Raw genomic sequence first — 27,474 nt, forward strand, 5'->3', positions numbered from 1 at the left:
GTACCATACTGGCCTTCATTGGTGCTCACAGCACTTGCCCCAACAGTCTGTTAAGGCTGTATGGGGGGGGGCTTTGCCTTTCTAGTGTTGAGTCGTAGCGTTTAGCGCACTGAACTATGTACCCGGCAACACAAGTTTTATTCGCGCTCAAGGTCAAAAACAGTAGTGAATTATTTGAACTGGTCCTGGGCCTCCCCTACGTCGACTGAGCCCTAAACGAGTGCCTAGTATGGTGTGTAAACATCAGCACAGGCGACCGTGTGTGGGGTTTGCCACTCACTCCTTCGTTTGCCCTGCCGGCCTTCATAGGTGCTCTCTAACAGCACTTGCCCCAACAGTCTGTTATCTGTTAAGGCTATGCGGGGGATCTTTTGTCTTTACCGAGAGCTCTTGTCCCAACATTTTGTCTTTGTTGTTTTTTGTCGTTTGTGATTATGCCCGGTGTATATATATTAGGGTTTAGTTTCCAATGTGGCGAAAATAGATTTGGGTTTGTTAGAGAAAATGTTAGATCATTCTAGATTTCCTCATGTTTCACACGACGCGATGATCTAACGGCGTATTCCTGCTCATGACAGTGACGTCACTCGATGTGGCATCACTTCCTGCGATAGTGACGTCACTTCACATGATGTCACGTATTTCGGATCAATCGGACGCGAAGCAGAAACATTTTTGGATCGTCTAAAATGTCTAATCCGGGAGACCTGCCTAGTAGTGCCACAGTGGCGAGTTGTTAACTACCTTCCCTGGTATACAGGAGGTCGTGGGTTTGATCTCGACCCTGACGCCTGTTTCTCTGGAGTTTCCGTGTCTCTCTCTTCCCATGGTCGCGTGGAATTTTCTGCGGGTCCTCCGGGTTTCCCCTCCACATTCAGAATTTAAACGCGTTTAGAGTATTTGGCTGCTATATATTTCCACGTCACAAGCCACTTCGTTGCCCTATCATTTGTGGCCAGGTTACTTCTGATAAAGAGCTACGCAGCTCAGTGGGCATTACCTGGTAAAATAAATAAATAGTTCGTATAGTACACACACGTGTACGAGTGTCTGTGTTATCGGGCGTGGTGTACAGCACACGTGCAGCGGTATCGTCGTCACCAGAGCGCCCCACCGCGTGCCCGCGTCGTGTGCAGCCAGAAGCTGAGTCTGCGCGAGCGAGTTCGTCTCTCCAGTCCCCGCGGGGCCGCGGCCGCCACCACCGCCGGCGGCGGCGGCTACGGCATCGGCGGCAGCGTCGGCGCGGCGACGGGCGGGTGCATGGCGGCGGGGGGAGGGGCCCAGGGCCCCCCCCGTGGGGGCGCGGGGGGCCGGGCCCCCCTGGGCGCGGATCGGCGCTCCCCCAGCACGGACACGGCAGGGCCCGGCAGCCCAGCCAAGGTCACCAAGAGCTGGAGCTTCAACGACCGCACGCGCTTCCGGCCCTCGCTGCGGCTCCGCGCCGCACAGTCTCGCCAGTGCTCCGAGGGTAGGCAGCGAGCCAGCAGCGGAGAGAGACTGGCTCGGTGTGGTAGTGGCGTGGTGGTGGTACATTGTCAAGCAGTGGAGAGAGACTGGTTCAGAGCGGTTGGTGGTACATTGTCCAGAAATGGTGAGAGGCTGGTAAGGTGTGATGGTGGTAGAAAGCGTGCTACGACCCCGACGACTCGAGTTTAATTCCCACTCAAGGCCAACACCAGTGACGATTCTCTGAACTGGTCCTAAGCCTCGCCTAAGTCGACTCGGCCTCAAGTGAGTGCATGGGTGCGATGTGTAAATATCGCCACGTGGGAAACAAAAGCGGCCTGGCGTGGTGCTGCCCATCCACACCCTTGTGTGCCGTGCCAGCCTTTATAGGTGCTCGCTAACAGCACTTGTCCTAGAAATGTGTTAAGGCTGTACAGGATATGTTTGTACGTGCATATGCAGAGCAGGGATGAGAGCGATGGTGCAGTGGTTCCATTTCCACTCATCACCAACCACAGTGGCGAATATCTCAACCGATTCTGGACCTCCACCAGGTCGGCGCAGCATTAAAAGAGTGGCTGGTGCGGCGCATAAACCACTGGTGAACCACAGCCTGCCCGGCATGGTGCTGGTCACTCACCCCCTCGCGCATTGCGGCGCCGACCTTCAAAGGTGTTTGCTCACGTCACTCGTTTGTCCCTTAGAGAGTACGGACGAGGTGTTTGACGACCGGAGGTGCCACTGTGAGATGGCGGTGGAGGAGCTCACGCCTGCACTGCGCATTGCCATCCGCGGGGTGCGGTACGTACCGCGCGCGTGCACACACGCAAAGACAAAGATCCCCCGTATAGCCTTGAAAGACTGTAGGGGCGAGTGCTGTTAGCGAGCACCTATGAAGGCCGGCACGGCACACGAGGGGCTGGGTGGTCAACATCACGCCCGGCCGCCTTTGTCTCCCTAGTATCGATGTTTACACCACATCACACCAGGTACTCATTTGATGGAGGCAGAGTCGACCTAGGCGAGGCCCACGGACCAGTTCAGAAAATCGTCACTGGTGTTGGCCCTGAGCGGGAATCGAACTCGGGACTCTGGGTATGAAAGTAGAGCAAATTGACCGCTACACTACCGCTACCCACAATAACACACGCACACAATACATGCCCGACACACGCGACACACACACGCGGAGACGGTAGACTCAAACGTGTGGCCGCCGCCACCACTCGTCGCCGTGCGTTCAGGATCATGAAGTTCCACGTGGCCAAGAGGAAGTTCAAGGAAACGCTGCGACCATACGACGTGAAGGACGTCATCGAGCAGTACTCGGCGGGCCACCTGGACATGCTGAGCCGCATCAAAAGCCTGCAGGCCCGGTGAGCGCCAACCACACCGCGCGCCGGCCCCGGGCGGGCACCGGCACATGGGCACCGAGATCGCCCGGCGTCGGCTCCGGAGGCCGTGCTGATAAGGACGTCGCCATCTCCCTGTGCCCCCCGTCCCCGCGTCCAGGGTGGATCAGATCGTGGGCAAGGTCCAGCCGGCGTTGAGCACTGAGAGAATACGATCGCGGGAAAAGGTGTCCCAAGAGTCTGACATCCGGGAAGACCAGAGCATGATGGGTCGGGTCATCAAGGTGGAGAAGCAGGTAACGCACCTCGCGTGCAAATTCGCTGTGACTCTCCCCTCCAGCCCTGGCCCCAGGGAGCGGCCGTAGCCCCGGGGGAGCGGCCATCTCCCCGGGAAGCGACCGTGGAACTGGGAAGTGACCGTGGCACTGGGAAGTGACCGTGACACTGGGAAGTGACCGTGGCCCCAGAGGAGTGGCGGTGGCCCCGGGGGAGCGGCCCTGGCCCCGGGGGAGCGGCCGTGGCCACGAGGGAGCGGCCGTGGCCCTGGGAAGTGACCGTGGCCCTGGGAAGTGACCGTGGCCCCAGAGGAGCGACTGTGGCCCTAGGAAGCGACCGAGGCCCCGGGGAGGGCGTGTGCGCGGTGCTGCCGCTCGTGAAGTCGCTCTGCCGGGCGAGGCCCCTGCATGGCCCACAGCAGCAGGAGGGTTGAGCACTCTAGGTTCTCTCTCTGTTCTCCTTACACCGATCCGCGTTTTGCGGCCCCAAACTCAGCCACCTCGCATATTTACAATCAAGGTTAACCGACAATCGCATCCAACTTTAACCGTGTAATGGTTGTTAAAAGTTATTTGTCCGAACCAACCTTCATTCCGAAAAATACATTTTCTTCAAAGTTGTTTTTATTAATCTGGAATGCGGTTGCACCGATTTCACTTTGCTTCATTGCTCTACTTTTACTCTGTTTTATTTCTGTCGTCATCCTGCTGACCCACGCCACTCTTGCCCATCGAGTTCTCACCACCGGGTTCAACAAAATTGGTTGATACTCGCTGAAAGGGCAACCCTCCTCCTTCCCCTCCTCCACGCGATGCATCAGTCCTGCAGCTGTAGCATTTGCACTCTGGGTTGCCCCGGATGCCGCCCCGCTTGTCGCACATTGACCAAATGACCCAATGACCTTGTCCTGCGTACAAAATCTTAAAGCAAAAATAAACTTTTTATTTTACCAGATAAGGCCCCACTGAGCTACGTAGCTCTTTTCAGAAGCGACCGGGCTATCGTAAATGATCGCCGATCAAAGTGGCTTATTGCGTGGACATTTTATAGCAGCCAAATACTCTAACCGCATGTCGATTCTAAATGTGGAGGAAAAAACCATAGAACCTGGAGACAAATCTACGCGACCACGGTGAGAGAAACACGCAAATTCTAAATATACAACAGGTGTCAGGGTCGGGGTCAGACTCACGACCTCCTGCATACTAGGCGAGGCAGTTAACATCTCGCCACCGTCGCATAAGCGGGTGCCACGTTCGTAAATGTGTCGCTTGCGTTCGCCATCGGCGATATCTCCATCGTGCAGAGAGAGAAAGAAGCGTGCGGGGCTTGGGCAGGGGGCGCGTGCCGCCCATGTAGGATGATGTTCCGCTAGTGAACATTAATGGCAGAGTAGCTGCCAAGGAATGGAACGAACCCGAGAGGATCCTCTAGCGAGGAGACGGAGCGACGAGATCGGTTCCTGAGCAGGCGCTCGGTGGATCGTGGGATCGTGAGAGGTGGCGGCGGCCTGGTAAGGCCTCGAACCAGCAGTGAATTTATCTTGACTGATGATGAGGGTGCTGGTGACTCGCAATGTGCCGACCCCTGTACGTATGTTGAACTTCTTTCGCACCGTACGTAATCAGCCTTGCTCATCGGAGGCGCGCGGCAAGGACAACAAACTAAACACAAAAACAGTTCTAAAGAAATGAGTTTTCAAACTAAATTATTTAAAAGTGCACAGCTCCAGTGGCTTCCTAATATCAGAAGGAAGAGCGTTCCAGACGGCCCCAGAAGCACATTTGAAAGTGCCCGATGCGATGACCGATGGTTAGCCATAAGCCACTGCGAGGATGACGGGAGTTTGCATGAAGGTTCGAACCACCGGCTGGAACCTTAGTGGTGAATTGGCGTTTTTTTTTACAATATCGGATTTCAGCTGCAATTTGGGTGGTGGTGGCCACACCCACTTTTAATCCAGCACTGTGGAGGATGCAGCGAGGGTTGGTGAATCACACAAATGTTGTGAAATTCCCTTCCCAAGGGCTTCAAGGAGGACCCATAACCTGGCCGGCCAGGAAAAGGCAGTACTCAGTTCCGTGGGATACGGTGTTTCGAGTAATTTTCACGGCAATCTTTAAAATTTAGCAGCTTTTGGGCCGCGTGAAGCCGGCTCGCGTGACATTATTTAATGAACGTCGTCACGGGATCTTCAACGTCCACTGTGAAGCAGGTGGCGCATGGCAATGTTGCTACACAGCGCAGTATTAGCCAGGGCGCCGCCGGAATCGTACCGCGAGCCTCTTCAACGAGCAGCGAACGCGTTGCAACGCGTCAAACCTGGGAAGCTAAGCAGCTTGCCAGATGAGACCGCACACGCACGGTCTCGTATGTGCATAAACACACGCACGCATGGTCTCGTGTGTGCGTAAACGCACGCACGCACGTTATCGTGTGTACATAAACACGTACAACACAAACAAAGATGAAGACAAAGATCCCCGGTATAGCCTTAACAGACTGTCGGAGTCAGTGCTGTTCGCCAGTCGCACCTATGAATGCCAGCACGGCACACGAGGGGGTGGGTGGTCAGCACCACGCCCGGCCGCCTTTGTCTCCCCAGTGGAAATGTTTACCACACGCCGCACTAGGCACTCATTTGAGGCTGAGTCGACCAAGGGGAGTCTCAAGTAACGGTTCAGATAATCGTCGCCGGTGTTGGCCGTGAGCGGGAATCTAACTCGGGCGGCCGAGTTCGTGGCACGGCATGCTAACCGCTGCACCACCGCTCCCCACATACACACGCGCGCACACACACACGCGCATACATATGTGTAACGGGTTCCGGAGACACTTGTAGAGGTAACTTCTGTATTACAATACAACACTCCAACAGTCCAACTCTCCAACAGTCCAACTCTCCAACAGTCCAACTCTCCAACAGTCCTGATACTCTGTTACAGCCTAGGTACACAGCCTAGGTACACAGCCTAGATACTCTACTCTGGCTGCGCTCTGGAACTCGCCCTCACAAGGTCGTAGAGTCGGGAGTTCCAGAGTCCCACCACTGGCTCTCACAGCATCCCAGGGTCTTCAGATGGCTGGTCGTGGGTCTTGGGTCTTGAGTCACAACTGGGCCCCGATCGTCCAGGGAGCTCTCCTTTTATGCCTGGTCCAACGAGGGGTGGGGCCATGTGCGCCCCCAGATATCCCACAGAGCACACACAGCCCCCCCCCCTTTGGCGGCGCCAAGGGGATTAAGCACCTGGGAACTCAACGCCTGATGCCAAGAGGCTTAAGCATCTGACCCGCCTGAGAACCCACGCCTGGCGCCAAGGGGATTAAGTGCCTGGCCCGCCCAGGGACCCAGAGCCCCCAGCAGCCCCTCCCTTCTTATGTCACTACATTACCCCCCTCTATGTAGCCTCCAGCCGTCCCGGCTGTCAATAATTAGAACGTTTAAATTAACGAAAGGGAGAGAGAGAGAAAAAAAATACGCGAGCCTTAACAGGAAAAGAAAAGAGAACAAGAAAGCAACCATAAATACCATAACCAACCTGTACAACTTTACACTATATACAAGCATCAATCAACAAAAAGGTGAAGCAATGACACGTGAACAAACGACCCACGGCACACCTAGCCCTCCTCGGGATCCGCATAGAAACCAGGGAATTAACAACAACAAATATACAGATTCCGACGCGTTGGATGCACAACCAACACCGGTAATTGAACCGAAATCACACAACCACCGCATGGATGGCAGGGATTCACACCACCCTGCCACCCTCCCATCCGTCACGTGGTGAGAAGGCGAAGACCAACATGTCTAGCACCCCTCTACACACACTTATCCGGACGTCTGTCTACGTCCCGGGTCGAGAAGTCGTACTTCAGGGCCGACCCATGTACTGGGCAAAGAAGTCGCACTTCAGGGCTGCTCCAGTATCTACATTTTAAAATATATATATAAAATTGACATGACACAAACAAAATAAATCTGCCTGCTCCTGTCCATAAATGGTGGCCGCACGCACGAACCGCATCTCCAAAAGGCATCCCGTGCTTGCGTCCCAGCAGCCCTCAATGAGGACCACCAACAACATTACATGTCAACCGTTAGCACCCCTTTCCAACGTGGCGCCTCCATCCTAAAACTGTGCACGTCGGCCATATCGGGGGGGAATTTCCGTGTTACCACCCCACCGCCTTTCCGACGCGGCGTCACAACCAGTAGCACGCATCGGCCATATCGGGGGGCTTCAACCCAGTCTCTCTCCAAGACTCGCATCGCAGCATATAGCTGTACCGACCGAGCTGAGATGACCCAGTCTCTCTCCAAGACTCGCATCGCAGCATATAGCTGTACCGACCAAGCTGAGACCCAGTCTCTCTCCAAGACTCGCATCGCAGCATATAGCTGTACCGACCGAGCTGAGACCCAATCTCTCTCCAAGACTCGCATCGCAGCATATAGCTGTACCGACCGAGCTGAGACCCAATCTCTCTCCAAGACTCGCATCGCAGCATATAGCTATACCGACCGATCTGAGACGACCCATCGTTCACTCCCTGCACAACATGCACCCTAACAACTGAGGGATACAGTCCCAACGCAACGGGACAACTACACCTGAACACCACTCATCTCCAGCCCACTGTTTCAACGCGCCTCGGAGTGTTTTGATCTCCGGGCCGTCAGGGCGAGCCTACTGCTCCAGACGCACCACGGAGGGTCTCAACCTCCGGGCCGTCAGGTCAAGCCGTCAGCTATTCCATGACGGGACCACACTCTCCGAGCCCTGTGAGCGCACAGCCCACTAGGCTAGACATGCCACGGAGTGTCTCTATCTCCGGGCTGTCAGGTCAAGCCGTCACCCATAGCATGACGGGACCACAACTCTCGTGTTAGACACGCAACACCCGCTGGGCCATCCTGGTCAGGATCTGCACCCCAAGATATTTGAGAACCAGCATGACAATTCCAAATCCTTGGCAGCATGTCACCATCTCAAGATAAATGCCCCATACAGCATATACATCGTTAACAATGACAGCACAAGCTATACATTAACAATCACGAACAAAGCTCAATATAAACCATACATTGTTAACAATCACAAGCAAAGTTCCGCACACACATTGACAACACTCACGAGCGAAGCTCCACACAGTTTACCCAACTACAATCACGACTCCCCGACGACAATGAAGAGAATGTCAACAAAAAAATCATTAATCCGGAGCGCGTAAATTGACGAAGTGTCAGGGGCCTGGTCTCCCGACCTCCAACCTTTGGCCAGAGCAGCAAAGGCGGCGACCTGCGTGTTGGTCGATGTGCCGGCCCCGGCGCTGGTTACAGTAAGAATGGCGCCCTCACTGTCCGGTCGCAGCGCTGATGACGCGGTATGCTAGGTTGCAGACAGCTGTCACCCGGCGGTGAGGGACGCAACGCTGATGACGCGGCGTCGTTTAGTTGGCCCACGCTGGGCCCGGAAGTGACGTCGCTCCCAGTGGTCATTTCTCCCCCGGCAGAAGTGACGACACACCCGGATGTATTTGCGGCGGGAACGGCTGCCATTTTTGTGTGGGAGCCGGCGGAATGGCGCGGCCGCTGCGCCGCCTCTCTCCCTCCTGCCTCCGCCTGTGAGCGACGTATGTCATCCAGGATGGAGACGGAGCAGCTCAGTGAGGCGAAGCAGCGCCTCCTCCATCGCTGCTCCCGACGCTGGAGAGGGGACGGTCGGCGGAGCAGTTCAGCCGGCGGTGCAGCGTCGCTGTCGGCCGGCGTTGGCCGCCCCATCGCTGCTTGTTCCTCGACATCGCCGTCAGGACTGAAGGTACGTGGCTCACCTCTTGTCTCCATTGCCACTTCTGACGCCAAATGTAACGGGTTCCGGAGACACTTGTAGAGGTAACTTCTTTATTACAATACAACACTCCAACAGTCCAACTCTCCAACAGTCCAACTCTCCAACAGTCCTGATACTCTGTTACAGCCTAGGTACACAGCCTAGGTACACAGCCTAGATACTCTACTCTGGCTACGCTCTGGAACTCGCCCTCACAAGGTCATAGAGTCGGGAGTTCCAGAGTCCCACCACTGGCTCTCACAGCATCCCAGGGTCTTCAGATGGCTGGTCGTGGGTCTTGGGTCTTGAGTTACAACTGGGCCCCGATCGTCCAGGGAGCTCTCCTTTTATGCCTGGTCCAACGAGGGGTGGGGCCGTGTGCGCCCCCAGATATCCCACAGAGCACACACAGCCTTCCCCCCTTTGGCGGCGCCAAGGGGATTAAGCGCCTGGGAACTCAATGCCTGACGCCAAGAGGCTTAAGCGTCTGACCCGCCTGAGAACCCACGCCTGGCGCCAAGGGGATTAAGCGCTTGGCCCGCCCAGGGACCCAGAGCCCCCAGCAGCCCCTCCCTTCTTATGTCACTACATATGTAATGCGAGCAAGGACAGGGTGGGCGCTGCCTCCGCACCACTCACACGGGCCGGTGTATTGGAGAGGCGGAGCCTGGTCGTTGGGGTGAGTGGGGGCGGAGTCAGGGGCAGGATGAGAAGGTGGAGTTTGGGTCACGTGAGAGACGGGATATAAGGGAGAGACGGAGGAGGAGCAGGGGGGAGAAGAGAGTGAACAACAGAGGGGAGCCACGCTGGCGGTGAGGGGAGAAGTGGCGCCATTGCCACGTGGTTGGGCCCGATAGGCGGACTGGGGGGAAGTGTGCGCGGGCAGCGGAGCGAGCGGGTGCACATGGGAGAGAGAGAGCCAGAGCGGGTGTGGGGGACCCGAAGGGCAGTGTGGCCCGAGCGGGTGAGGAAGGGCACACGGACGGGCCGGAGGTGACGGCGTGGCGAGAGCTACACGGAGCGTGCGCGGGGCGTACGGCGACGGAGAGAGAGAGAGAGCCACACGGAGCGTGCGCGGGGCGCACGGCGAGGGTCGGTGGAGGAAGAGCGGGTGAAAGGAAAAGAACCCAATAAAGGACCAACGGAGAGCGACAACGTGTGAAGGAGTCATTTATTACACATACGCGCGCACACACACGCGCGCACATACACACGCACGCACACACGCGCGCGCACACACACACGCGCATACACACGCGCGCACACAAACACGCGCGCGCACACGTACACACACACACGCGCGTGCCACTGCATTGAATCTCTGCGTTTCCCATTTTGTGTTCTCGCGCCGAGCGCTCCCCGGGGCTTGCGCCTCTTCAGCTGCCGTCCTCAACGGTCGGCCACGCAAGCGGAGCGAGGGCGAGCGGGGGGGGGGGGGGGCTTGTGGCACCTCACAATCAAGATATCTAGACTGGAGGAATCCGATGAGCTAGGTAGCTCTTTTTGACACAGATGTACAGTATGGGGTGGTGTCGCCCCCCCCTCCCCCCCCCCGGCTGCACCCCCCCCCCCCGTTGGGTTGGCACGGAGCGGCGCTCTCGCAGTCGCCAAGTTCTCGTTTTGAAGCGGATGCGAGGGGGGCAGCGCTCCTCCGTTCTGTGTCCGCACTGAAGTGACCGCCGCGTATTGAGGGTTCGATTGTAACGTGCCATTTTATTGAGGCTGCTGCTGGTCTGTGTTGTTGTTGTTATCTTGGCGTGGTCTGGGACCGGTTTTGTTTGTTGTTTTGTTGCCTTGCCCCAAGCTTGCATTTAGTGTTGATACATCGGCCGGGATTTATGTAAATATGCAATTTGTATTCGTACACACTGCAGTTTATTTATTTACTCTTCGTGACTGGCTTACATTTTCTCTATCTTGTACTCCGTTTTATTTATCGTTTGTTGTTGTGGTAACTTGCTGACCCAGCCACCCCTTACTTGACATCAACGAACAAGAGCTACAGAGCCCATCGGACTCATCCTCCGGTCTAAATACATATTCTGATTCTGGAATACAAATATTATTTTTGTCCATCAGACGATTCGCTTTCCAGACCACTGTTAGCAAGCGGCATTTGTTAAAGCAAGCAAACTCTCGAACCGCTTTTGGACTTGCTAGACCCATCACCTCCACCTGTCTATTTTAAATATCCATGTCTATTTTTAACATTCCCTTCTATTTTCTGGGTGTTTATTTGCTTATTCTTTGATTCTTTCGGTAAAGTCACGTAGATATACAAATAATAATACAAATAAAATAAAAATAATTAAAAACAAAAATACATTAATGTAGACTGTAGCCTGGTTCTTAATCGGAGTGAGTGTACTGGCAGTCTATAATGTAGACTTTTTTAAGCTTGGTGAGCGTATTGGCATTCTATAATGTAGACTGCAGCAATTATTATTAAACTGAGTGAGCGTACAGTCTATAATGTAGACTTATTCTTGGTTCTTAACGTAATAAAAAATAAAATACAAATAATAATTAAAAAATTAAGAAAAAATAAAAATCAAACCACGACGTTTCGATCACAACACAAGCGATCCTCTGCAGGCGCAAAGAGAAGACGATCATGGAAAAAATTGTGTCCCAGAAAAATTTGGTACCCCGGGGTACCACCATAAGGATCAATTCCAGCCGCTCGGATCGTGGGGTTGGCGGATCACAAAAAGAGGTGCACCCGTTGCGACAACCACAACTGCGCCGCCGCTCCCCGGCCGCGGAGCGCCTATTTTCCGATTTAGTATTTAACCAGGTAAGGCTGACCCCCAACTTAGTTGTGCAGCTCTTTTTTCAAAAGCGACCCTGGCCATCGCGAATGATAGCTCAGCCAAGTAGCTCATCGTCATCACGCGGACATTCATAGTGGCCAAACACTCTAAACGCGTGATGTTGATTCTAAATGTGGAAGGGAAGAACACCGAAAGGACCCGGAGAGACGTGCGAACTGCAAATATACAGCAGGCGTCAGGGTCAGAATCGAACCCACGACCTCCTGTATACCAGGCGAAGTAGTTATCATCTCTCCACCACGGCGCACGTGGAGTCCGCGGCGGTGTGCTCTGAGCCCCGCTCCGATGCACGCTCACTCTTGCCGTGCCTTCCACTCTCAGAATTGCCTTCAATTTGCCTTCTATTCTCCCCCGCCTAGGCCCATGGTTTGTTTATTTGTGATTCCCAGTGCCTTGAGTAGAAAGCTGCCTTATCAATGTCACGTATCATGATGATCATCGTTACCGCGCACGGATCGTCAAGAAAACAGCTGCCTGCTGAGTCGCGCATACTGTACACAAACAGTGTTGTACCTCTGTATCTCTGTGTATATGCATCTCTATGTGTGCATCGCACAGCTACGACCAGGCCTACCTCAACCCCTATCACTACCCCTATCATCAATCTATGTATGTATGTTGAAATTATTTCAGACCCTCCGTATCCAACCGTGCTTATCACGACCCCTATCTGTTTAGTTTGTTGTCCTTCCCCTGCACCTTCCGATTAGCACGATTGGCTATGTACGATGCGAAAGAGATTCAATGTATACTATCCCATAAACCAATCACTATCCCATCACTCCCAAACCCCTATCAATACCCCAACCCCTATCACTACCCCAACCCCTATCACCACTACCCAACCCCGATCACTACCCCGACTGCTACCTCAATCCCTATCACTACCCCAACCCCTCCTTCATCACTCACGCCTGTTCTACTGTCACCATAACTACACCACCACTTTTAACAAATCTGCTCTTTATCTCAACCACTAATCATCTCATGCACAATTATATAATTGCCGTGAAGGGCAATGGAGTAATGCGCATCGTGTAAATCTAGGGACGGTAAGATAGTGACGCAGCAAAGAGTTTTACGTGCGATGTTATTTCGGTGCAGCGCCATCGATGTGTGCGCGACGGCGTCTCAGTCCGGACAGTTGAAGCCGCTGTAAATCTGCTGCTGCCCCTTCGTCCATGGGAATGTTTGTACGTATTTCCGACCTTCTTTCACGCCGTGCGTAGCCACCTTGGCTCAAGGCGCTCTACAACGTAGTTTAAAAACGGTGACACGAACGTGGAGTTATTTAGATGACAAGGAGCCGAGGAATATGTGACGGTTACAGAGGGCGTGTGCGGGTCGGGATGAAGTGGAGAGGCGAGCGGAAGGGGAAGTAAATGGGCAATGGAGATGAGGTAGTGAGGCTTTAATGTATGTATGTATGTTAAACTTCTTTCGCACCGTACATAGCAAACCGTGCTCATCGGAGGTGCAGGGGAAGGACAACAAACTAAACTCAAAAAGCAGTTAAATTTAGATTTAAAGCTTTCGTGACTGCAGGGATTCATCTTCTTGGTTCTTTCTGTTCTTCACCTGAGGACGGCTGCTTACGTTGTGGCCGAAACGTCGTGAGAATTGTATTTTATTGTTTTCTTTTATTATTTTATTATTTCCCTTCCACGTGACTTTACCGAAAGAACCAAGAAGACAAAAAGCAGTTCTCAAAAAATGTGTTTTAAGTCTAGATTAGTTTAAAGTGCATCGATCCAGTGGCTTCCTAATATCGGGAGGAAGATAGTTCCAGACCGCTGCAGATGCGCGTCTGAAAGCGTGTGATGCGGTGACCGACTTTGTTCGATGGCCAACCAAAAGCTGCTGCTGCGAGGATGAGCAGAGTTTGCGTGATGATGGTTTACGCTCCTTGACGAGATCAGCGATGTATTATGGTTCATTTGTGGCAAGAACTTTGTGTATGTGTGTGTGATGATCGCCACCTCATGGCATATTCCTTCGGCAACCGGAAGCTAATGCTGCTCAGCGAGCACTGGACAGAAACGTGCATCTGCATGGAAATACATTGAACTTCTTTCACACCATACGTAGCTGTTCTGCCTCACTGCAGGTGTGGGGGTGTGTACACAGGAATTTCCTGTTTGGATGTTGAGTTTGGTCACGTGACCAGGAAGTTACGATTTGACATGCTCTAAGCCATGCAGCAGGTGAGTAGGGTATTAGCCCATACACAGAGGACAAAATGGTGGCACAAATAGCGTCCCAGTAAAGACAGGTGCAACTGTTCATTGTGGGACTTTAAGAAGCATTGTCTGTAAGTTCGTTTATATTCTTATAATAGTGAGAATGCTGTTATAATGTTCGAATTCCCGGTATAATGCTGTAAAGGCCTTTATAATGATGTTAAATTGTTATGATAAATATGAGGCCTAGTTAACAACGAAGCCTGCCACTTGCCTTATTGTGAATGTTACTTGTAATTGAATAAGTCGAGTCAGACTTGGACCCATGTAACCTTATTGCGATCTTGAGAGCAAAGGTGACGAAATATCTCATCCATAGTTCAGTGTAATGTGTAGTGCTGTACATTTAGGCTGCAGTATGGTGATTACACGATGTGCCCTTATTTAACAGTAGCTTATTCTCTTGTATAGCTATTCAGTTTAAATGTAGGTGATCCAGGATCTATTTCATATTATCTAAGACAATGTAATGATGCTGTAGTGTTCATTGTATTGATATTTCCAAGTATTAACATATGCTGTATTTGTGCTGTTTTTCCATCAGTTCTACCTCGTTATCTACTCGGATAGTGGTGCAAAGCAGCGCACAGCGAGGCCGAGACAGTAGCTAACCATGCTAATCAGAGGCGCGGCAGTGGTCAGATCTTGCAGTACCTGCCATGTGCCCAAGAGTTTTGTACATGCCGCAGCTCGCTAAAGTAAATGAGGAGGAGCCGTAAGGGCATTGTGCAAACATGGGTTTGAGAGGCTGACCAAAATTCGGTTTCGGTTTTGGTTTCGGCGCCGAAAGTTGGCAAATGGCTTCTTTCGGCATACTTTCGGTTTCGGCCAAAAGTAAATGTTTTACTTTCGGTTTACTTTCGATTCTGGTTTCGGTTTCAGTCGAAACTGATATAATATTGACTTTCGGTCGTCATTCGTCAACCGAAGATCTATTTTTAGAATATAACGCGAGTGCTACGTCTATCACTCTGCCTATCGGCCGGTCAGTCGGCGCTAGCCAATCCTATGCAATAGGCTGAAAACACACACACACACGTCAGCAGCAGCAGCAGCTTGGGAGCGAGGTTACAGCCGCAACCATGGTCTGCAAATGTATATACGACCGGTCAACAGACGGCAGCCTGTCTGGCTGAATGCGGAAACACCTTTGTTTCTTAACTAAAACATTCGTTTGTTTGGATATAATTACAGTAAAACCTTGGATTGTGAGCATACTTCGTTCCGGAAACGTGTTCGTAATCCAAAGCACTCATATATCAAAGCGAATTTCCCCATAAGAATTAATGGAAACTCAGATGATTCATTCCACAACCCAAAAATACTGTATTCATATAAAAATGATTAATACAAAATACCTTTTTATATTTTTATTATTTCAATTTAATATAAAGTAATAACATTTATTCATTGAATTTAATCGTGGCTGGTGTGAGGGAGACGAGAGAGAAGAGAGGAGGGTTATTGTGTAGGACGACTTTCACTTGCAGTACAGTTACTAAGGAACAGTCACGACACTTGGACACAAAATAAAAAAAATGCTTTACGCACACACTCGTGGTCACAACACTATAGTAAACAGTATACTGTACGCTCGCACGGATGTTGGCTATATGAGTGAGGCACGTTTACTGAGACCGAGGATGGGAGACGATTACCCACAATCCTGTAGCGAGAGAGAGAGAAGAACCATTGGCTCAGTTGTGATCACGTGACGCTCGGCAGACAAAGCGTATACTGTACGTACTACAGTACTCGTATTACAAGACATCGCTCGTTTATCAAATGAATATTCGTTAAAAAAATTTGCTCGTCTTGCAAAACACTCGCAGACCAAGTTACTCGCAATCCAAGGTTTTACTGTACTAAGTAAGTAACACCTGAAGATTTTATATTTAGCGACTCTTACTGCAGGCTCTGAATGATTAGTTCTAGATTATTTTTCATTAAAGTAGCATTGCATCATGACATATTTCATAAATCTTGTGTTCCGTAACTTCGGTTATATACCTTTCTGTTTCGGTCTCGGTCGAAAGTGCAGCTAAACTTTCGGTTTCGGTTTCAGCCAAAAGTGAAGTTAAACTTTCGGTTTCGGCTTCGGTTTCGGCTGAAAGTAAATTTTTTACTTTCAGTCTGGTTTTGGTTTCGGCCAAAACCAGAAATTCAGTTTCGGTCGGCCTCTAGTTGGAGGCATCGCAGCAGGAGCAGCGGCAGCAGTAAGCAGCAGGTGACCCACGTCGCTGGGCCCTGCCCGTGCGGCGGAGGCACCGGCGTTGCCGGCGTCGCTCATCCTTCTTTGCCGGCCCCGTGCAGGTGCAGTCCATCGAGAAGAAGCTCGACTTCCTCATCGACTTCTACCGCCAGTCGCTGGGCCAGGGGGGCGGCTGCTCGGCCGCCACGCCGGACTCGCACGGCAGCCCCGTGGACGGCGCGTCGCTGGCCTCGGCACCGCCATCAACGCCGCGCGGCCGCCTCAGTGTCTCCAGGTGCGTGCCTCGACAGCATCATCGTAAGGAGCCATGAGTCGCGAGCCAAGCTGGCGACAGTGACGGGGCAGGGCAGGAGGAGGAAACGATGGTGAAATGCATCGGGATTTCATGGCGCGGGAGCCGACTCGTCGCCGTTCACAATCGTCGTCATCGTTATGTGTCGTGATCGGTGCACTGCTGGATGAGGGTCTCCCCAAGCTGCTACCATCACCTCTCATGACCGCCCGTACTCAATTTGCGTCCATCATCTCCTCATCGGCTATTCTCATTAAGCGTCCTGCCCATTCCACGAAACTCCCGGCCCTGTCCTTATTTATTAACCCTTTCCCATTCCGATGATGTACGTCTACGTGAATTGATTCCGAACGGAAGTAAAAGACATGCGGGAGGGCATGTGGCACTGTTTGCCGCCCGCTGTCATAGAGTACAGCGGTCGTGTCGCTACGGTTCTCTGCGGTATGTACAATGTCTCTAAAATTAACGGTGCTCCTACGCCTCTCTAAATAAAACGAACACCAAGCCGCTCGCGCGTTCAGAGATTGATTGAGCGGCGAACGAGACGCCAACCCTACAACTTGCAGACGTCTATGACACGTAAAAGGGTTAATTGTATTTTGCCCATCTCATCGCCCTGCGCGTGCGTCCACAACGCCTTCCTCTCACCTCCCCCGTGGCCCCCCACCCCTTCGCGGTCGCCTCACAATCCTGAGCGTGCTCAATGGCTGCGGTGATGCCCCAGGTCGTTGGCAACGCCGTGCTCCACGTCGGACGGCCTGCTCTCGCCGCTGCACGCCGATACCGACGCGGAGTCCTCGCCGCCCCGCACGGGTGACACGGGCGGGACGGGCGGCTCAGGCCACTCGGCCGGCACCTGCAACGTGGCTGTCGAGGCCGCCGGTCACCGCGATGGCGGCGCCACCAGAGCCGCCGCGGCTGCGGCCGCCTCGGCCTTCCTCTTCCCCTCCGCCCTGGCGTATGCACCCCTCGATGGCGTCCAGTACCCTCGGCGGTCCATTGCCTCCTCTCCAGACGACCTGGACTCGCCGTTCGGGCCTCAGCCTCATCATCAACTTCACCAGCAGCAGCACCAGCAGAAGTCTCGGACGTCCGAGCGGCCCCACGGCGTGGCTGGGACAAGCGCCGCCGTAGCCGCTATGGCCCCTGGCGTGGCCCCCGGCGTGACCCCGCCACAGCCGTCAGCGCTGGAGGAGGGAATGGCGCCGTGCACGTGGGAGCTGCCATGGCGAGCTCCGTGCACCCGCCCGGCCCTCGCCCGCAACTCCTCCTCCTCCTCTTCGCTGTCGTGCGGCCGCGAGGAGCAGGGCTCGCTCGACACGGTGGACGAGACGGACGAGGGGCGGCACCCCTCCCCAAAACCGCCCCCCCAGCCGCTCCCGCCACCGGGGGGGTTGGTGGTGGGGGTGCTGGAGGAGGCGGAGGTGTAGGGCGGATGAATAAGAGGAGATGGAAGAGAGGCGGTGGTGACGAAGGGTAGGGGTGGTTGCGGGGCGGTTATGTTGGAGGAAGCGGAGGAGATGGGGATCGTGGAGGTGATGAATCACGAACCGTGGATGCACGGTGTGGTGGGTGGAGACTGCTGCTGCTGCTCCCAGGGCCCGCGTGGGGTGGAGGAGCCGTTGGCTTCGTTCCCCATGGCCCCAAGCTCTCAGGTGCTCACGAGAGATGGTGGCGTCGCCACGCGGCACGATGCTCGTGTTTTCTTTGTGTTTCCGTTCGTTTATCCGACGTGTGCGTCTCCCACCTACGATGAGCGCCGAGTGGAACCTATTTAACTTGCCAGCCCCCGAGCCAGTAGTGTAAATTCCACATTTCTCTAACGGGGGCTGGTCTATCCACAGGACAACCACCATTGACTTTCTACAAAGCGTTACCCGTTTTCCCAGACGTCGAGGGATGATTGGCCGAGTTGACTTGTGTCCGGAAACTTGTGGGTGGATCCCTGTGACCGTGGTCCGGATGAGCTCGCTGCCTACCCCACGGCGCGCCGGGGCCTCTGGGAAACGCGTTATGTGTTGTTGTCGTCGTTTGGCTTTCCTGAGCCATGGTGCCACTAGTTCTCGCCCGAGCGTTGCCTCCATTTGAGTACTAATGCCAACCCCGCCAGGAAGCCATTCAAGAAGCCTTCCCTGCTGTCGAGAGGAAGTGAGTGAGGTGGTGGCCAGGTCGCTCGAAAGTCAGAGCGCTGAGCCGGCACCGCTCAGAGCCTGGGTTCCATTCCAAGTCTCAGCCACTGCCGTGGTTGCACCGGGGGGGGGGGAGGTTCTCGGTGCAGCGAGTCGATGGCCTCGGCCCGGGTTCGCGAGCTGCTCGGCAGTTTGCAGCGATGCATTTCATCGCGCACACAACGCCGACCACGGTCGTCACGAGCATGAGAGTGCACGCAGCGTCGCTTGCTCGTCCAAGCGACAGTCTCGCTCGTGGACAAAACGGTTGCTGGCGATGATTTGAGTCGCGATTTTTTTCGAACGCCGCGATTTTGGTGGCACAGCAAACTGATCGGAGTCGGCTCAGGTTTCTATAGAACCAACGGGCGCGACGTTTAGTCGCTATCCTCGTGACTCGCCGGTGTCGAGTGCGTGGCAGCGTGCACACCGTGAGCCCATCGCAAGCGCAGCGGGAGGTCCCCGCGTGCCTAACTGCCCACTGGTTTGTTAACCACTTCATTTCTTTTTTGCAGAGCTTGACAATGGAAAGATGAGAATCATCATGCCTCCAATACTTTTACTGCCATCGATTTACTTGGATTTTCTGGGAGGCAGATATACAAGTCACATCAGCTGCCATGCCGTGCCAAATCTATAGCCTTCGGCATTTTTGATTGAAGAGCCGATGGACTTTCTGACATAAGAACTTGACTGATGGTGATTAAATTCCACCCTCAACATGCATTTATATCACACCCGTAACATGACGAGCATCTTCATGATGCAGGTGTTTTAGTCTAGGGACCCACCCCCCCCCCCCCCCCCCAATGACAGCTGTCCCTGTGCGGCACGAGCCATAACCGTCACATGCCAATTCGCCCATGGACACGGGGGGGGTCCTCGGCGGGGCCGTGGGAAGCGCCCTAAAACTATAAACTACCAAACTACTTTTTATTCGACCAAGTAAGGCCCCACCAGAGTGACGTAGCTTTTTTATCAAAAGCGACCTGGCTGTCAAACGATAGCGTAGCGAAGTGGCTCGTCGCCCTGTGGTAATTAATAGCGTGGAGCTGTTGCGGCTGGAGTTCTTTCTTGCTAAACACCACGCGCTGCACCCTGAGACACTTTGCTAATTCCTGTCTGTCACCTGATGAAGCTGGTTGTAATTGCCCGAATTGTAGATGCTGTGGGTTTCACTCTCCAACGCACCGGTGTACTGAACTAGTAACGAATTGGCGTGTTTTGTTTACGTGGTGGTGGGTTTAACGAAACATTTATATTTACGTGATCCAACCCAAAAAAAACCTTTAATGGATAACATTGGTCGCGAAAGCCTACCACATGTGCAACCCTTAATTACACTGATGGTTGACGGTGGTGCTTGGGGTGAGAATGGTTGGGAGCCTCGTTGGTCACGGACCATTTTCCGAGATGTTGAGAAATCTGCGATCGTAAGCGAAGTGATGAACGGTTCGTAATGACACGTGGGGACAACTGCGCATGCTCCCGGGGCCACCGCGGCCCAGTGGCCCCCACCGACTCTTACGTGTGCTTGTCGGAAGCATCTTGAGAGGTGGAAGACGTTACAAAAAGTCACTTTTGATGTGGCGTCACGGTGGCTAGGAGATGTTAACTACCTCGCCTGGTATACAGAAGCTCGTGGGTTCGATCCCGACCCTAACGCCTGCTGTATATTTGGAGTTTACATGTCCCTCTCCCCGTGATCGCGTGGATTTTTCTCCAGGTCCCCTGGTTTTTCCCTACACATTTAGAATAAAAATCACGCATTTAGAGTATTTGGCTCCTATGAATGTCCACGTGATAAGCCACTTCGTTGCGCCATCATTTGTGATAGCCAGGTCGTTTCTAAAAAAGAGCTACATGATTCAGTGGGCCTTTACCTGGTAAAATTTAAATCGTTTTTGGTTTATGTCCGACGTTTCGCTCCACGTGCTGGGGCTACCACAAGTTGCTGCATCGTTTCGTCGGAGAACTTGAATGTGTTTCAGAAGAACCTCCCCAAGTACATGAAGCGAAGCGAATCGACGTACGGAGGCGAGAAAGCCGTATTACCTACGCGCCGTGTCTATGCGGCCCCACGTAGAAAGATAGCCTGTGAATGACCACCAACCAGTGAACGTGGGTGACAAATAACTACTGTGAGACTGCTGCGTGAACCCAAAGTCATGGCTACTTTGTCATGGCTACTTTGCATTTTTTCTGCAATGCCTACTCACTTTCCTTTTTATTTGCCTGCTTGGATTTTTCTCAGCGTGGAGGCAAGAGGGAAGGTTGGTTGGAGGCCGTCGTCCTGAGAGCCCCTTGGGAAACACTCCTACTGCATTCTCCGGAGTGTGAGACGCTCTGGAGAGTGAGACGCAGTCCCCGAACTTTTGCGTTGAAATACAGGGGAGCGAAAGTGATACTTTCACTACAGAGAATATGGTAATGGTTGAGATGTGCACTTATATTTGATTTGTTACACGGATGACGATCCCGTTTCGCCAACTGCCCAGCTTTTTTTTACACGGAAAGAGATCCGTGGTGCTGCGTGAGCACAGATAACAACAACAATAGCAACAACAAAACCGTCAACATTGCAGAGAACGAGTACAGGGTCCTTGAGGCGGATTACTCTACTCAAGATGCTCCACTCAATATACTCTACTCAAGATACTTTACTCAAGATGCACTACTCAAGATGCTGTACTCAAGATGCTCTACTCAATATACTCTACTCAAGATGCTCTACTCAAGATGCTCTACTCAAGATGCACTACACAAGATGCTCTACACAAGATACTCTACTCAAGATGCTCTACTCAATATACTCTACTCAAGATGCTCTACTCAAGATGCACTACTCAAGATGCTCTACACAAGATGCTCTACTCAAGATGCTCTACTCAAGATGCTCTACTCAAGATGCTCTACACAAGATGCTCTACTCAAGATGCTCTACTCAAGAGGCTATACTCAAGATACTCTACTCAGGACCGAGCGATGTTTTGTCTGCGCGACAACGAAACAAACAGTGAATCGATGTCTGTGTGAGTCAACACCGCTCCTACAACAAAAACAGCAACAGCGTGCGTGTGGGCCGTGTGCATGTCAGTGCGCGCGCGTGTCTGTGTGTGTGTGTGTTTAGGGGAGTGGCAGTGTAGTGGTTAGCGCGCTGCGCTATGATCCCAGCGACCCGGGTTCGATTCCCGCTCACGGCCAACACCAGTGACGATTATTTGAACCGGTCCTGGGCCTCCCCGAGGTCGACACAGCCTCAAATGAGTACCCGGTGCGATGTGTAAACATCGCCACTGGGGAGACAAAGGCGGTCGGGCGTGGCGCTTGCCACCCACCCCCTCGTGTACCATTCCGATCCTCATAGGTGCTTGCTAACAGTACTTGCCCCTACAGTCTGTTAGGCTATACGGGGGATATTTGTCTTTGTTTAGGCCGGTCTGCATACGATCTATCCTGGATTTAACCAGGCTGGATTGTGTGAGGAGCTCAGAAATCCTTGAAAGATCTGGACAAAGTCCCATCGGTGAGTTTCTCTGGCAGGCAAGGCTGCGTTGCCTGCGGCATGTAGCCCGCATGCCCAGCCACCGCATACCTAAACAGATTATGTTTGGCCAGATAGCGGGGGCTAAACAGGCACGACACGGGCTAGAGAAGAGATGAAGTGATGTACAAGAGGATGTGAAGCTGCGTGGATTTGCCGATGACTGGTACCAGCGGTGTCAAGATCGGCCTCTGTGGAGGAGGCTCGTGAAGGACGCTACTGGGCAGTTGGAGGCAGTCGTCCTCCAGCAACAACGGAGGGCAGAGGAGCGACGCTCACAACAACGAGCGGAGCGCCGGGTGGATAAAATACGGCAAGTTGGTAAAGTCGTGGGGTACAGCTGGTGTGACCTACCAGTCATCCCAGTCAGCCAACCCACGGCACCTGCTGGGTCCGTCCCGAGACCTTCCTGTCAGCGAACCTTCGACACTTCACGTGGCCTCAAAGTGCACCTGGCCTGGCACAGGCGCCATGGTGACCTCACCGTTACGTAGTGGCGAGTGGCGGGTGTTGGTATTGGTACGCGAATTGCGTACCAATACCAACACCCGCGACGCTCTGCGCCACAAGCCCAGCGAGCCGCCTCGGCAGAGCAGGCGGGCGGGGGGGGTCCCAATTCCTGGCCACGGTTTGCAAATGCTGCGAGCCTCCCGTTGGTCCGGTCAGCCTTAAGCGTGCGTGCGGTGAAGCGTTCTCTCTCTCGAGCAGACGCCCGTGTCGGGAAGACAAAACGTGGGGAGCATTTGCCGCTCGCTCACTCGCGCCGTTCCGGTGCTCTGGTGGTCGTTAACAGTGCCCCCAATCACCAAGAGTCGCGGCAGGCCAACGGAAGGAACCTGCGTGTGTGCGTGCGCGTGCATGTGTGGAGCGACGCTCACAACAACGAGCGGAGCGCCGGGTGGATAAAGCACAGCAAATTGGCACTGTAGGGGGCACAGGTGGTGCATCGGCCAGTCATCTCAGTCGACCTGTGGCACCTAGGTCTGCCCCGTGACCTGCCAGCGGGCGTTCAACACTTCACGTGGCCTCAAGGTGCACATGGCCTGGCACAAGCGCCGTGGTGACGTCACCGACACTTAGTGGCGAATGGCGGTTGTGTGTGCGTGTGTGTGCGCGTCTCTCGTGCGAGCGGCGTGATTTGCGTTATCTTGAACCCGCTGGCTGTAACCTGTTCATGCCAACCGTGCATGATGTGATGCATGTTCGCTAAATTTAGGCTTCGTTTCCTTAGAAAACGATGAGTTTTCATGGTGGGTGGGTGGGAGGGAGGGCAGGGGATGTCTGCCGAATTATATTTTTAAAAAAATAAGTTGCGAACCGTATTGTGAGAGCAGGAAGGCATCATTATCGCCACTTAAATGGGACGTACGGGAAATCGGAGTCTAATTTGAGATGTGGAGTGACGCCTGTGGTTTGTCGACGGGTGATGCGAAATGTGATGGAATTCGCATGACTTTGGTTTCTCAGTTATCATGCTCATCATCATCACCATTAATACGTGTCGACTTTGTTATTCTTGATTTGAGGAAGGTTATTATCATACATATTTTTTGTAATCCATATTTGTCGAAGCAATTATTTCACGTGCACATGCCCACAATGCAATGCTTTGTTATCCTGCGTCAAAGTGTCTCGAACGATGCACCACCTGGTGTCCCCCTGCGCCAGTGGTGCCAATTCCACATTCACATGGACAGGACCTCGGAAGGATACGTTTTAACAACGTGCCAAGGTGTGCTCACAAAACAGCAGGAAGGCACGACTCCCATCGTGCCCTGCGTGCGTTAGCACGTGGTCGCCCTCATTGTGTGTGCAAAGTTCACAGCCTTGCCCGAACCACCGGCTCAGGAGCTGAATGGTTGTGGCAGGACTGGTTCTTTATAACCACCAACTTCCTGCTGTGTGTGGGGAGTGGTGGCGTAGCGGTTAGCGAATCCGGCGACCCTAGTTCGATTCCCGCCCACGGCCACCCTCACCAGTGATGATTATCTGAACCGGCTCTGGGCCTCCCCTAGGTACACTGAGCCTCAAATGAGTACCTGGTGTGGTGCGTAAACAACACCACTTGGGGATACAAAGACGTCCGGGCGTGGTGTTGGCCACCCACCCTCTCGTGTGCCATGCCGGCCTTCATTGGTGCTCGCTAACAGCACTTGCCCCAACAGTCTGCTCAGGCTACACGGGAGATATTTGTCTATTTATAACCATCAACTTGCCGCTGTGTGTGAGCAGCACGCCTTTTGTGCGTTGTTAAATCTCTGCGAGTGTGTGTGCGTTTCCAGCCGGCACTCATTCTCTTGTTGTGATGCTGGTGACGATGAACTCGTCTCTCCGCAGGCTAACCCGTCATCTTTGACTTCGCGCACCGTGGTGCTCGCGTAATTTGGCCGAGCCAAGTGATTGGCTAACCGCAGCAAAGAAAACACTCCACTGGGAACCCGGCGGTGTTTTTTTTTGCTTTTTCAGTCCGGTGGTATTGGCACAACTGAGGCCACAGGTCAGAGGAGCCCGGTTCAATCCTCCAACCCACGACGGCGGAGAGATCAACAAGGCGGCGGAGCGACTCCGGTGCCACGCGCCCACTGGAGCGGTGTGCGTCGTGAGAGTGGGTTTCGGTTGTGTCAGGGTTTGTCGGTGGGGTGCAATGTGGGTATGTCCCACCCTCCGTTTGTCCGGCCCCTCGTGGAGGCGAGCGTGAGTGTAAGATCCCAGCAGGAAGCAGAGAAAGAGTAATGTTCAGTAATCCGTGCACCTAAGGGTGGTCTCGGTTACAGAACATTGACCCAATCGGTTAATGTGCAGCTTAAGATTACAAAATTGTCTAGCCGTTTGGAAATCATATCATGAAGTTCGACCGCGAAGTGTTGGGATATTTTCAATAAAAGTTTAAGAGAAACAAAGAAGGAATCCAATCCGTCAAGTTTGTCCATGGCTCTCTCGCTGCTCTTTGAGAGATGGGGGGCATGAATACACTCCACCCCCACCCTCCACTGACCCCACCCACCCCTACTAACCCCGCCCACCCCCATTGACCCCGCCTACTGATTCCGCTCACCCCCCCCCCACTGACCATGCCCCACTTAGTGGTTTGGCCAGAGGCGTAGCTAGGGGGGGGCAGGGGAGTACATATGTCCCCGGGCGCCAAGGTAAAGGGGCGCCAAAATGAGGCTTACAACGTTACATTATAACTTATTGCGGCGGGCGCGGCAGCCTGAAACTACTGCACAAATCTACACCTCAACCTAAAAGTTTATATATGCCGCCACACACAGCCTAGATTTCATGTAATTACATTTTGGTACGCGCGCCTATTAAGAACTTACATGGAAGAACGTCCCAAACAACAGACAGGCGCAGTCTTTCAGCCTTAGTCACTGGCCTGTTTTTTGGTGGCAGAAACTACGACGGCCTATTTTTAGTTCTTATTAGTGACACCACCACGCTCCAGGCGGCTGCAGCAGCCGGAGCAGCCCACGCACGTTCAATTACATCATCATGGTTTAAACGCCGACTAGCGAACGGAGAGGAAGTGAATCGTTCGTGGCTATTATATTCACCAATCAATAAAGCTGCTTACTGTTTTTGTCGTCTATTATTTACATCGTCGAGTTCAAACTCACGAGCTTCGTTTGAGTTAACAAACGGTTTCAACAAGTGGAGAAAGCCAGAAAAACTAAATTCTCATGAAAACAATCCTAGCCACCGCACAGCATTTACTGCATGGAAGGAAGCCGAACGAGGGATAATTGATGGTACTGGAATTGACGCAGTGGTTCAAGCTCAGATTCATTTGGAAAAACAACGTTGGCGAGATATATTGCAAAGAATACTCACCTGTATGAAGTTTCTGGTTTCACAAAATTTGGCACTACGTGGCCATGAGGAAAATTTGAATGCGGATGAGGATAAAACTGTTGGAAAAATTATCGCACTGATCAAACTCGTTGCGCAGTATGACCCATTGCTAGCAAAACACGTACAGCACGCAGGAGAAAATCCGGGATCAGTTTCTTATTTGTCACCGGAAATCCAGAATGAATTTATCCACATACTTGCGTCGACTGTAAAGAACCAATTGTTGAGTGATATCGGGAAAAACAAGTACTACGGTATCTTACTTGACTCAACTCCTGATCTAGGACATCGGGAACAGCTTTCTCAGGTCATAAGATTTGTGGATGTGGATTTTCAAACTAAAAAAGTAACTATCAAATACATTTTTTTAGGTTATATCGATATACATGCAAAAGATGCAGCAAGCCTAGAAAGAGTCATCGTCGAAAGACTGAAATCTGACAACATACCTCTAGCCGACTGTCGGGCACAATGTTATGACAATGCTGCTGTGATAACTGGGCATATATCCGGCCTTCAACAACGAATATGTGACAAAAATCACAGAGCATTGTTTGTCAACTGTGACAACCACAGCTTAAACTTAGCAGGAGTACACTCAGCTAAACAAGATCCACATTTCGTCACATTTTTTGGAACAGTTGAAAGTATATATTTGTTTTTCTCTTGTTCAACAATTCGTTGGAAAGAGTTTAAAAAAAGCTGTGCCCATCACAGTAAAGCGGGAGTCTGAAACATGCTGGAGTGCACGATCAGAAGCTGTTAAAGCTATCTATGAAGGACTGGATGAACTAGTAGGGCTGCTAGACAAATTATCGGAGGACGTAACTAGACGCCTGAAACCAGAAGCGATGCAGAACAGTTACAGGCATGCGTATTAAATTTTTACTTCATAGTTTTATTACATTTCTAGAATGTCATTCTTGGAAAAATGTATCGTGTTCAGAAGCGCTTACAGGAATTTTTGGAAAACGGGGCATAGATACAACAGGATCATACTATTAACTTCAAGGAAGCAGCAACTGATCTTGAATCTTTGGAGCATGAATTTGTCAAGCTTCGTGATTATTTGAGCCAAGTTGCTGTAGAAAACGCCAAAACAAGATGCACAGCCTGGGGGATAAATGTGGACAGAAGAAGATGCCAGGAAAACTGGCAAGAGATGCAGGACTTTCAGCAGAAGAAAAAATTGTGCGCGTTATGAAGAGCGTACTTTATCGACTTCAACAGGAGATGTCAACACGGTTTTTACGACTAAAAGACCTGAACACAAAATCTGGATTTCTGCTGGACGTCAAAACTCTTCTATCCGACACAGATGTCGATGCAATTCGCCGAAATTGCAGATTTTGGAAATTTCTATGACACCGACATCAATGGCCACGAACTTTTCACAGAAATTGAAGATTGCAAAATGC

General features: G+C 52.5%; 1 protein-coding gene across 1 annotated transcript in view; it reads left to right on the forward strand.

The window, feature by feature from the left end:
• LOC133344527 (potassium voltage-gated channel subfamily KQT member 4-like) overlaps nucleotides 1–23,412 on the forward strand; it is a 104,744-nt gene extending 81,332 nt beyond the window's left edge. The window contains exons 10-15 of the mRNA XM_061554500.1: nucleotides 1,137–1,468; nucleotides 2,151–2,247; nucleotides 2,691–2,822; nucleotides 2,959–3,094; nucleotides 16,299–16,471; nucleotides 17,214–23,412. Coding sequence (XP_061410484.1) covers nucleotides 1,137–1,468; nucleotides 2,151–2,247; nucleotides 2,691–2,822; nucleotides 2,959–3,094; nucleotides 16,299–16,471; nucleotides 17,214–17,919 — 1,576 coding nt within the window. The 3' untranslated portion in view covers nucleotides 17,920–23,412. The remainder of the gene's footprint in view (nucleotides 1–1,136; nucleotides 1,469–2,150; nucleotides 2,248–2,690; nucleotides 2,823–2,958; nucleotides 3,095–16,298; nucleotides 16,472–17,213) is intronic.
• Nucleotides 23,413–27,474: the final 4,062 nt, after the last annotated feature.

The sequence above is a fragment of the Lethenteron reissneri genome, chromosome 20 (genome assembly GCF_015708825.2).
Source record: "Lethenteron reissneri isolate LAM-NWPU_2019-01 chromosome 20, ASM1570882v1, whole genome shotgun sequence".
NCBI classification, from domain to species: domain Eukaryota; kingdom Metazoa; phylum Chordata; class Hyperoartia; order Petromyzontiformes; family Petromyzontidae; genus Lethenteron; species Lethenteron reissneri.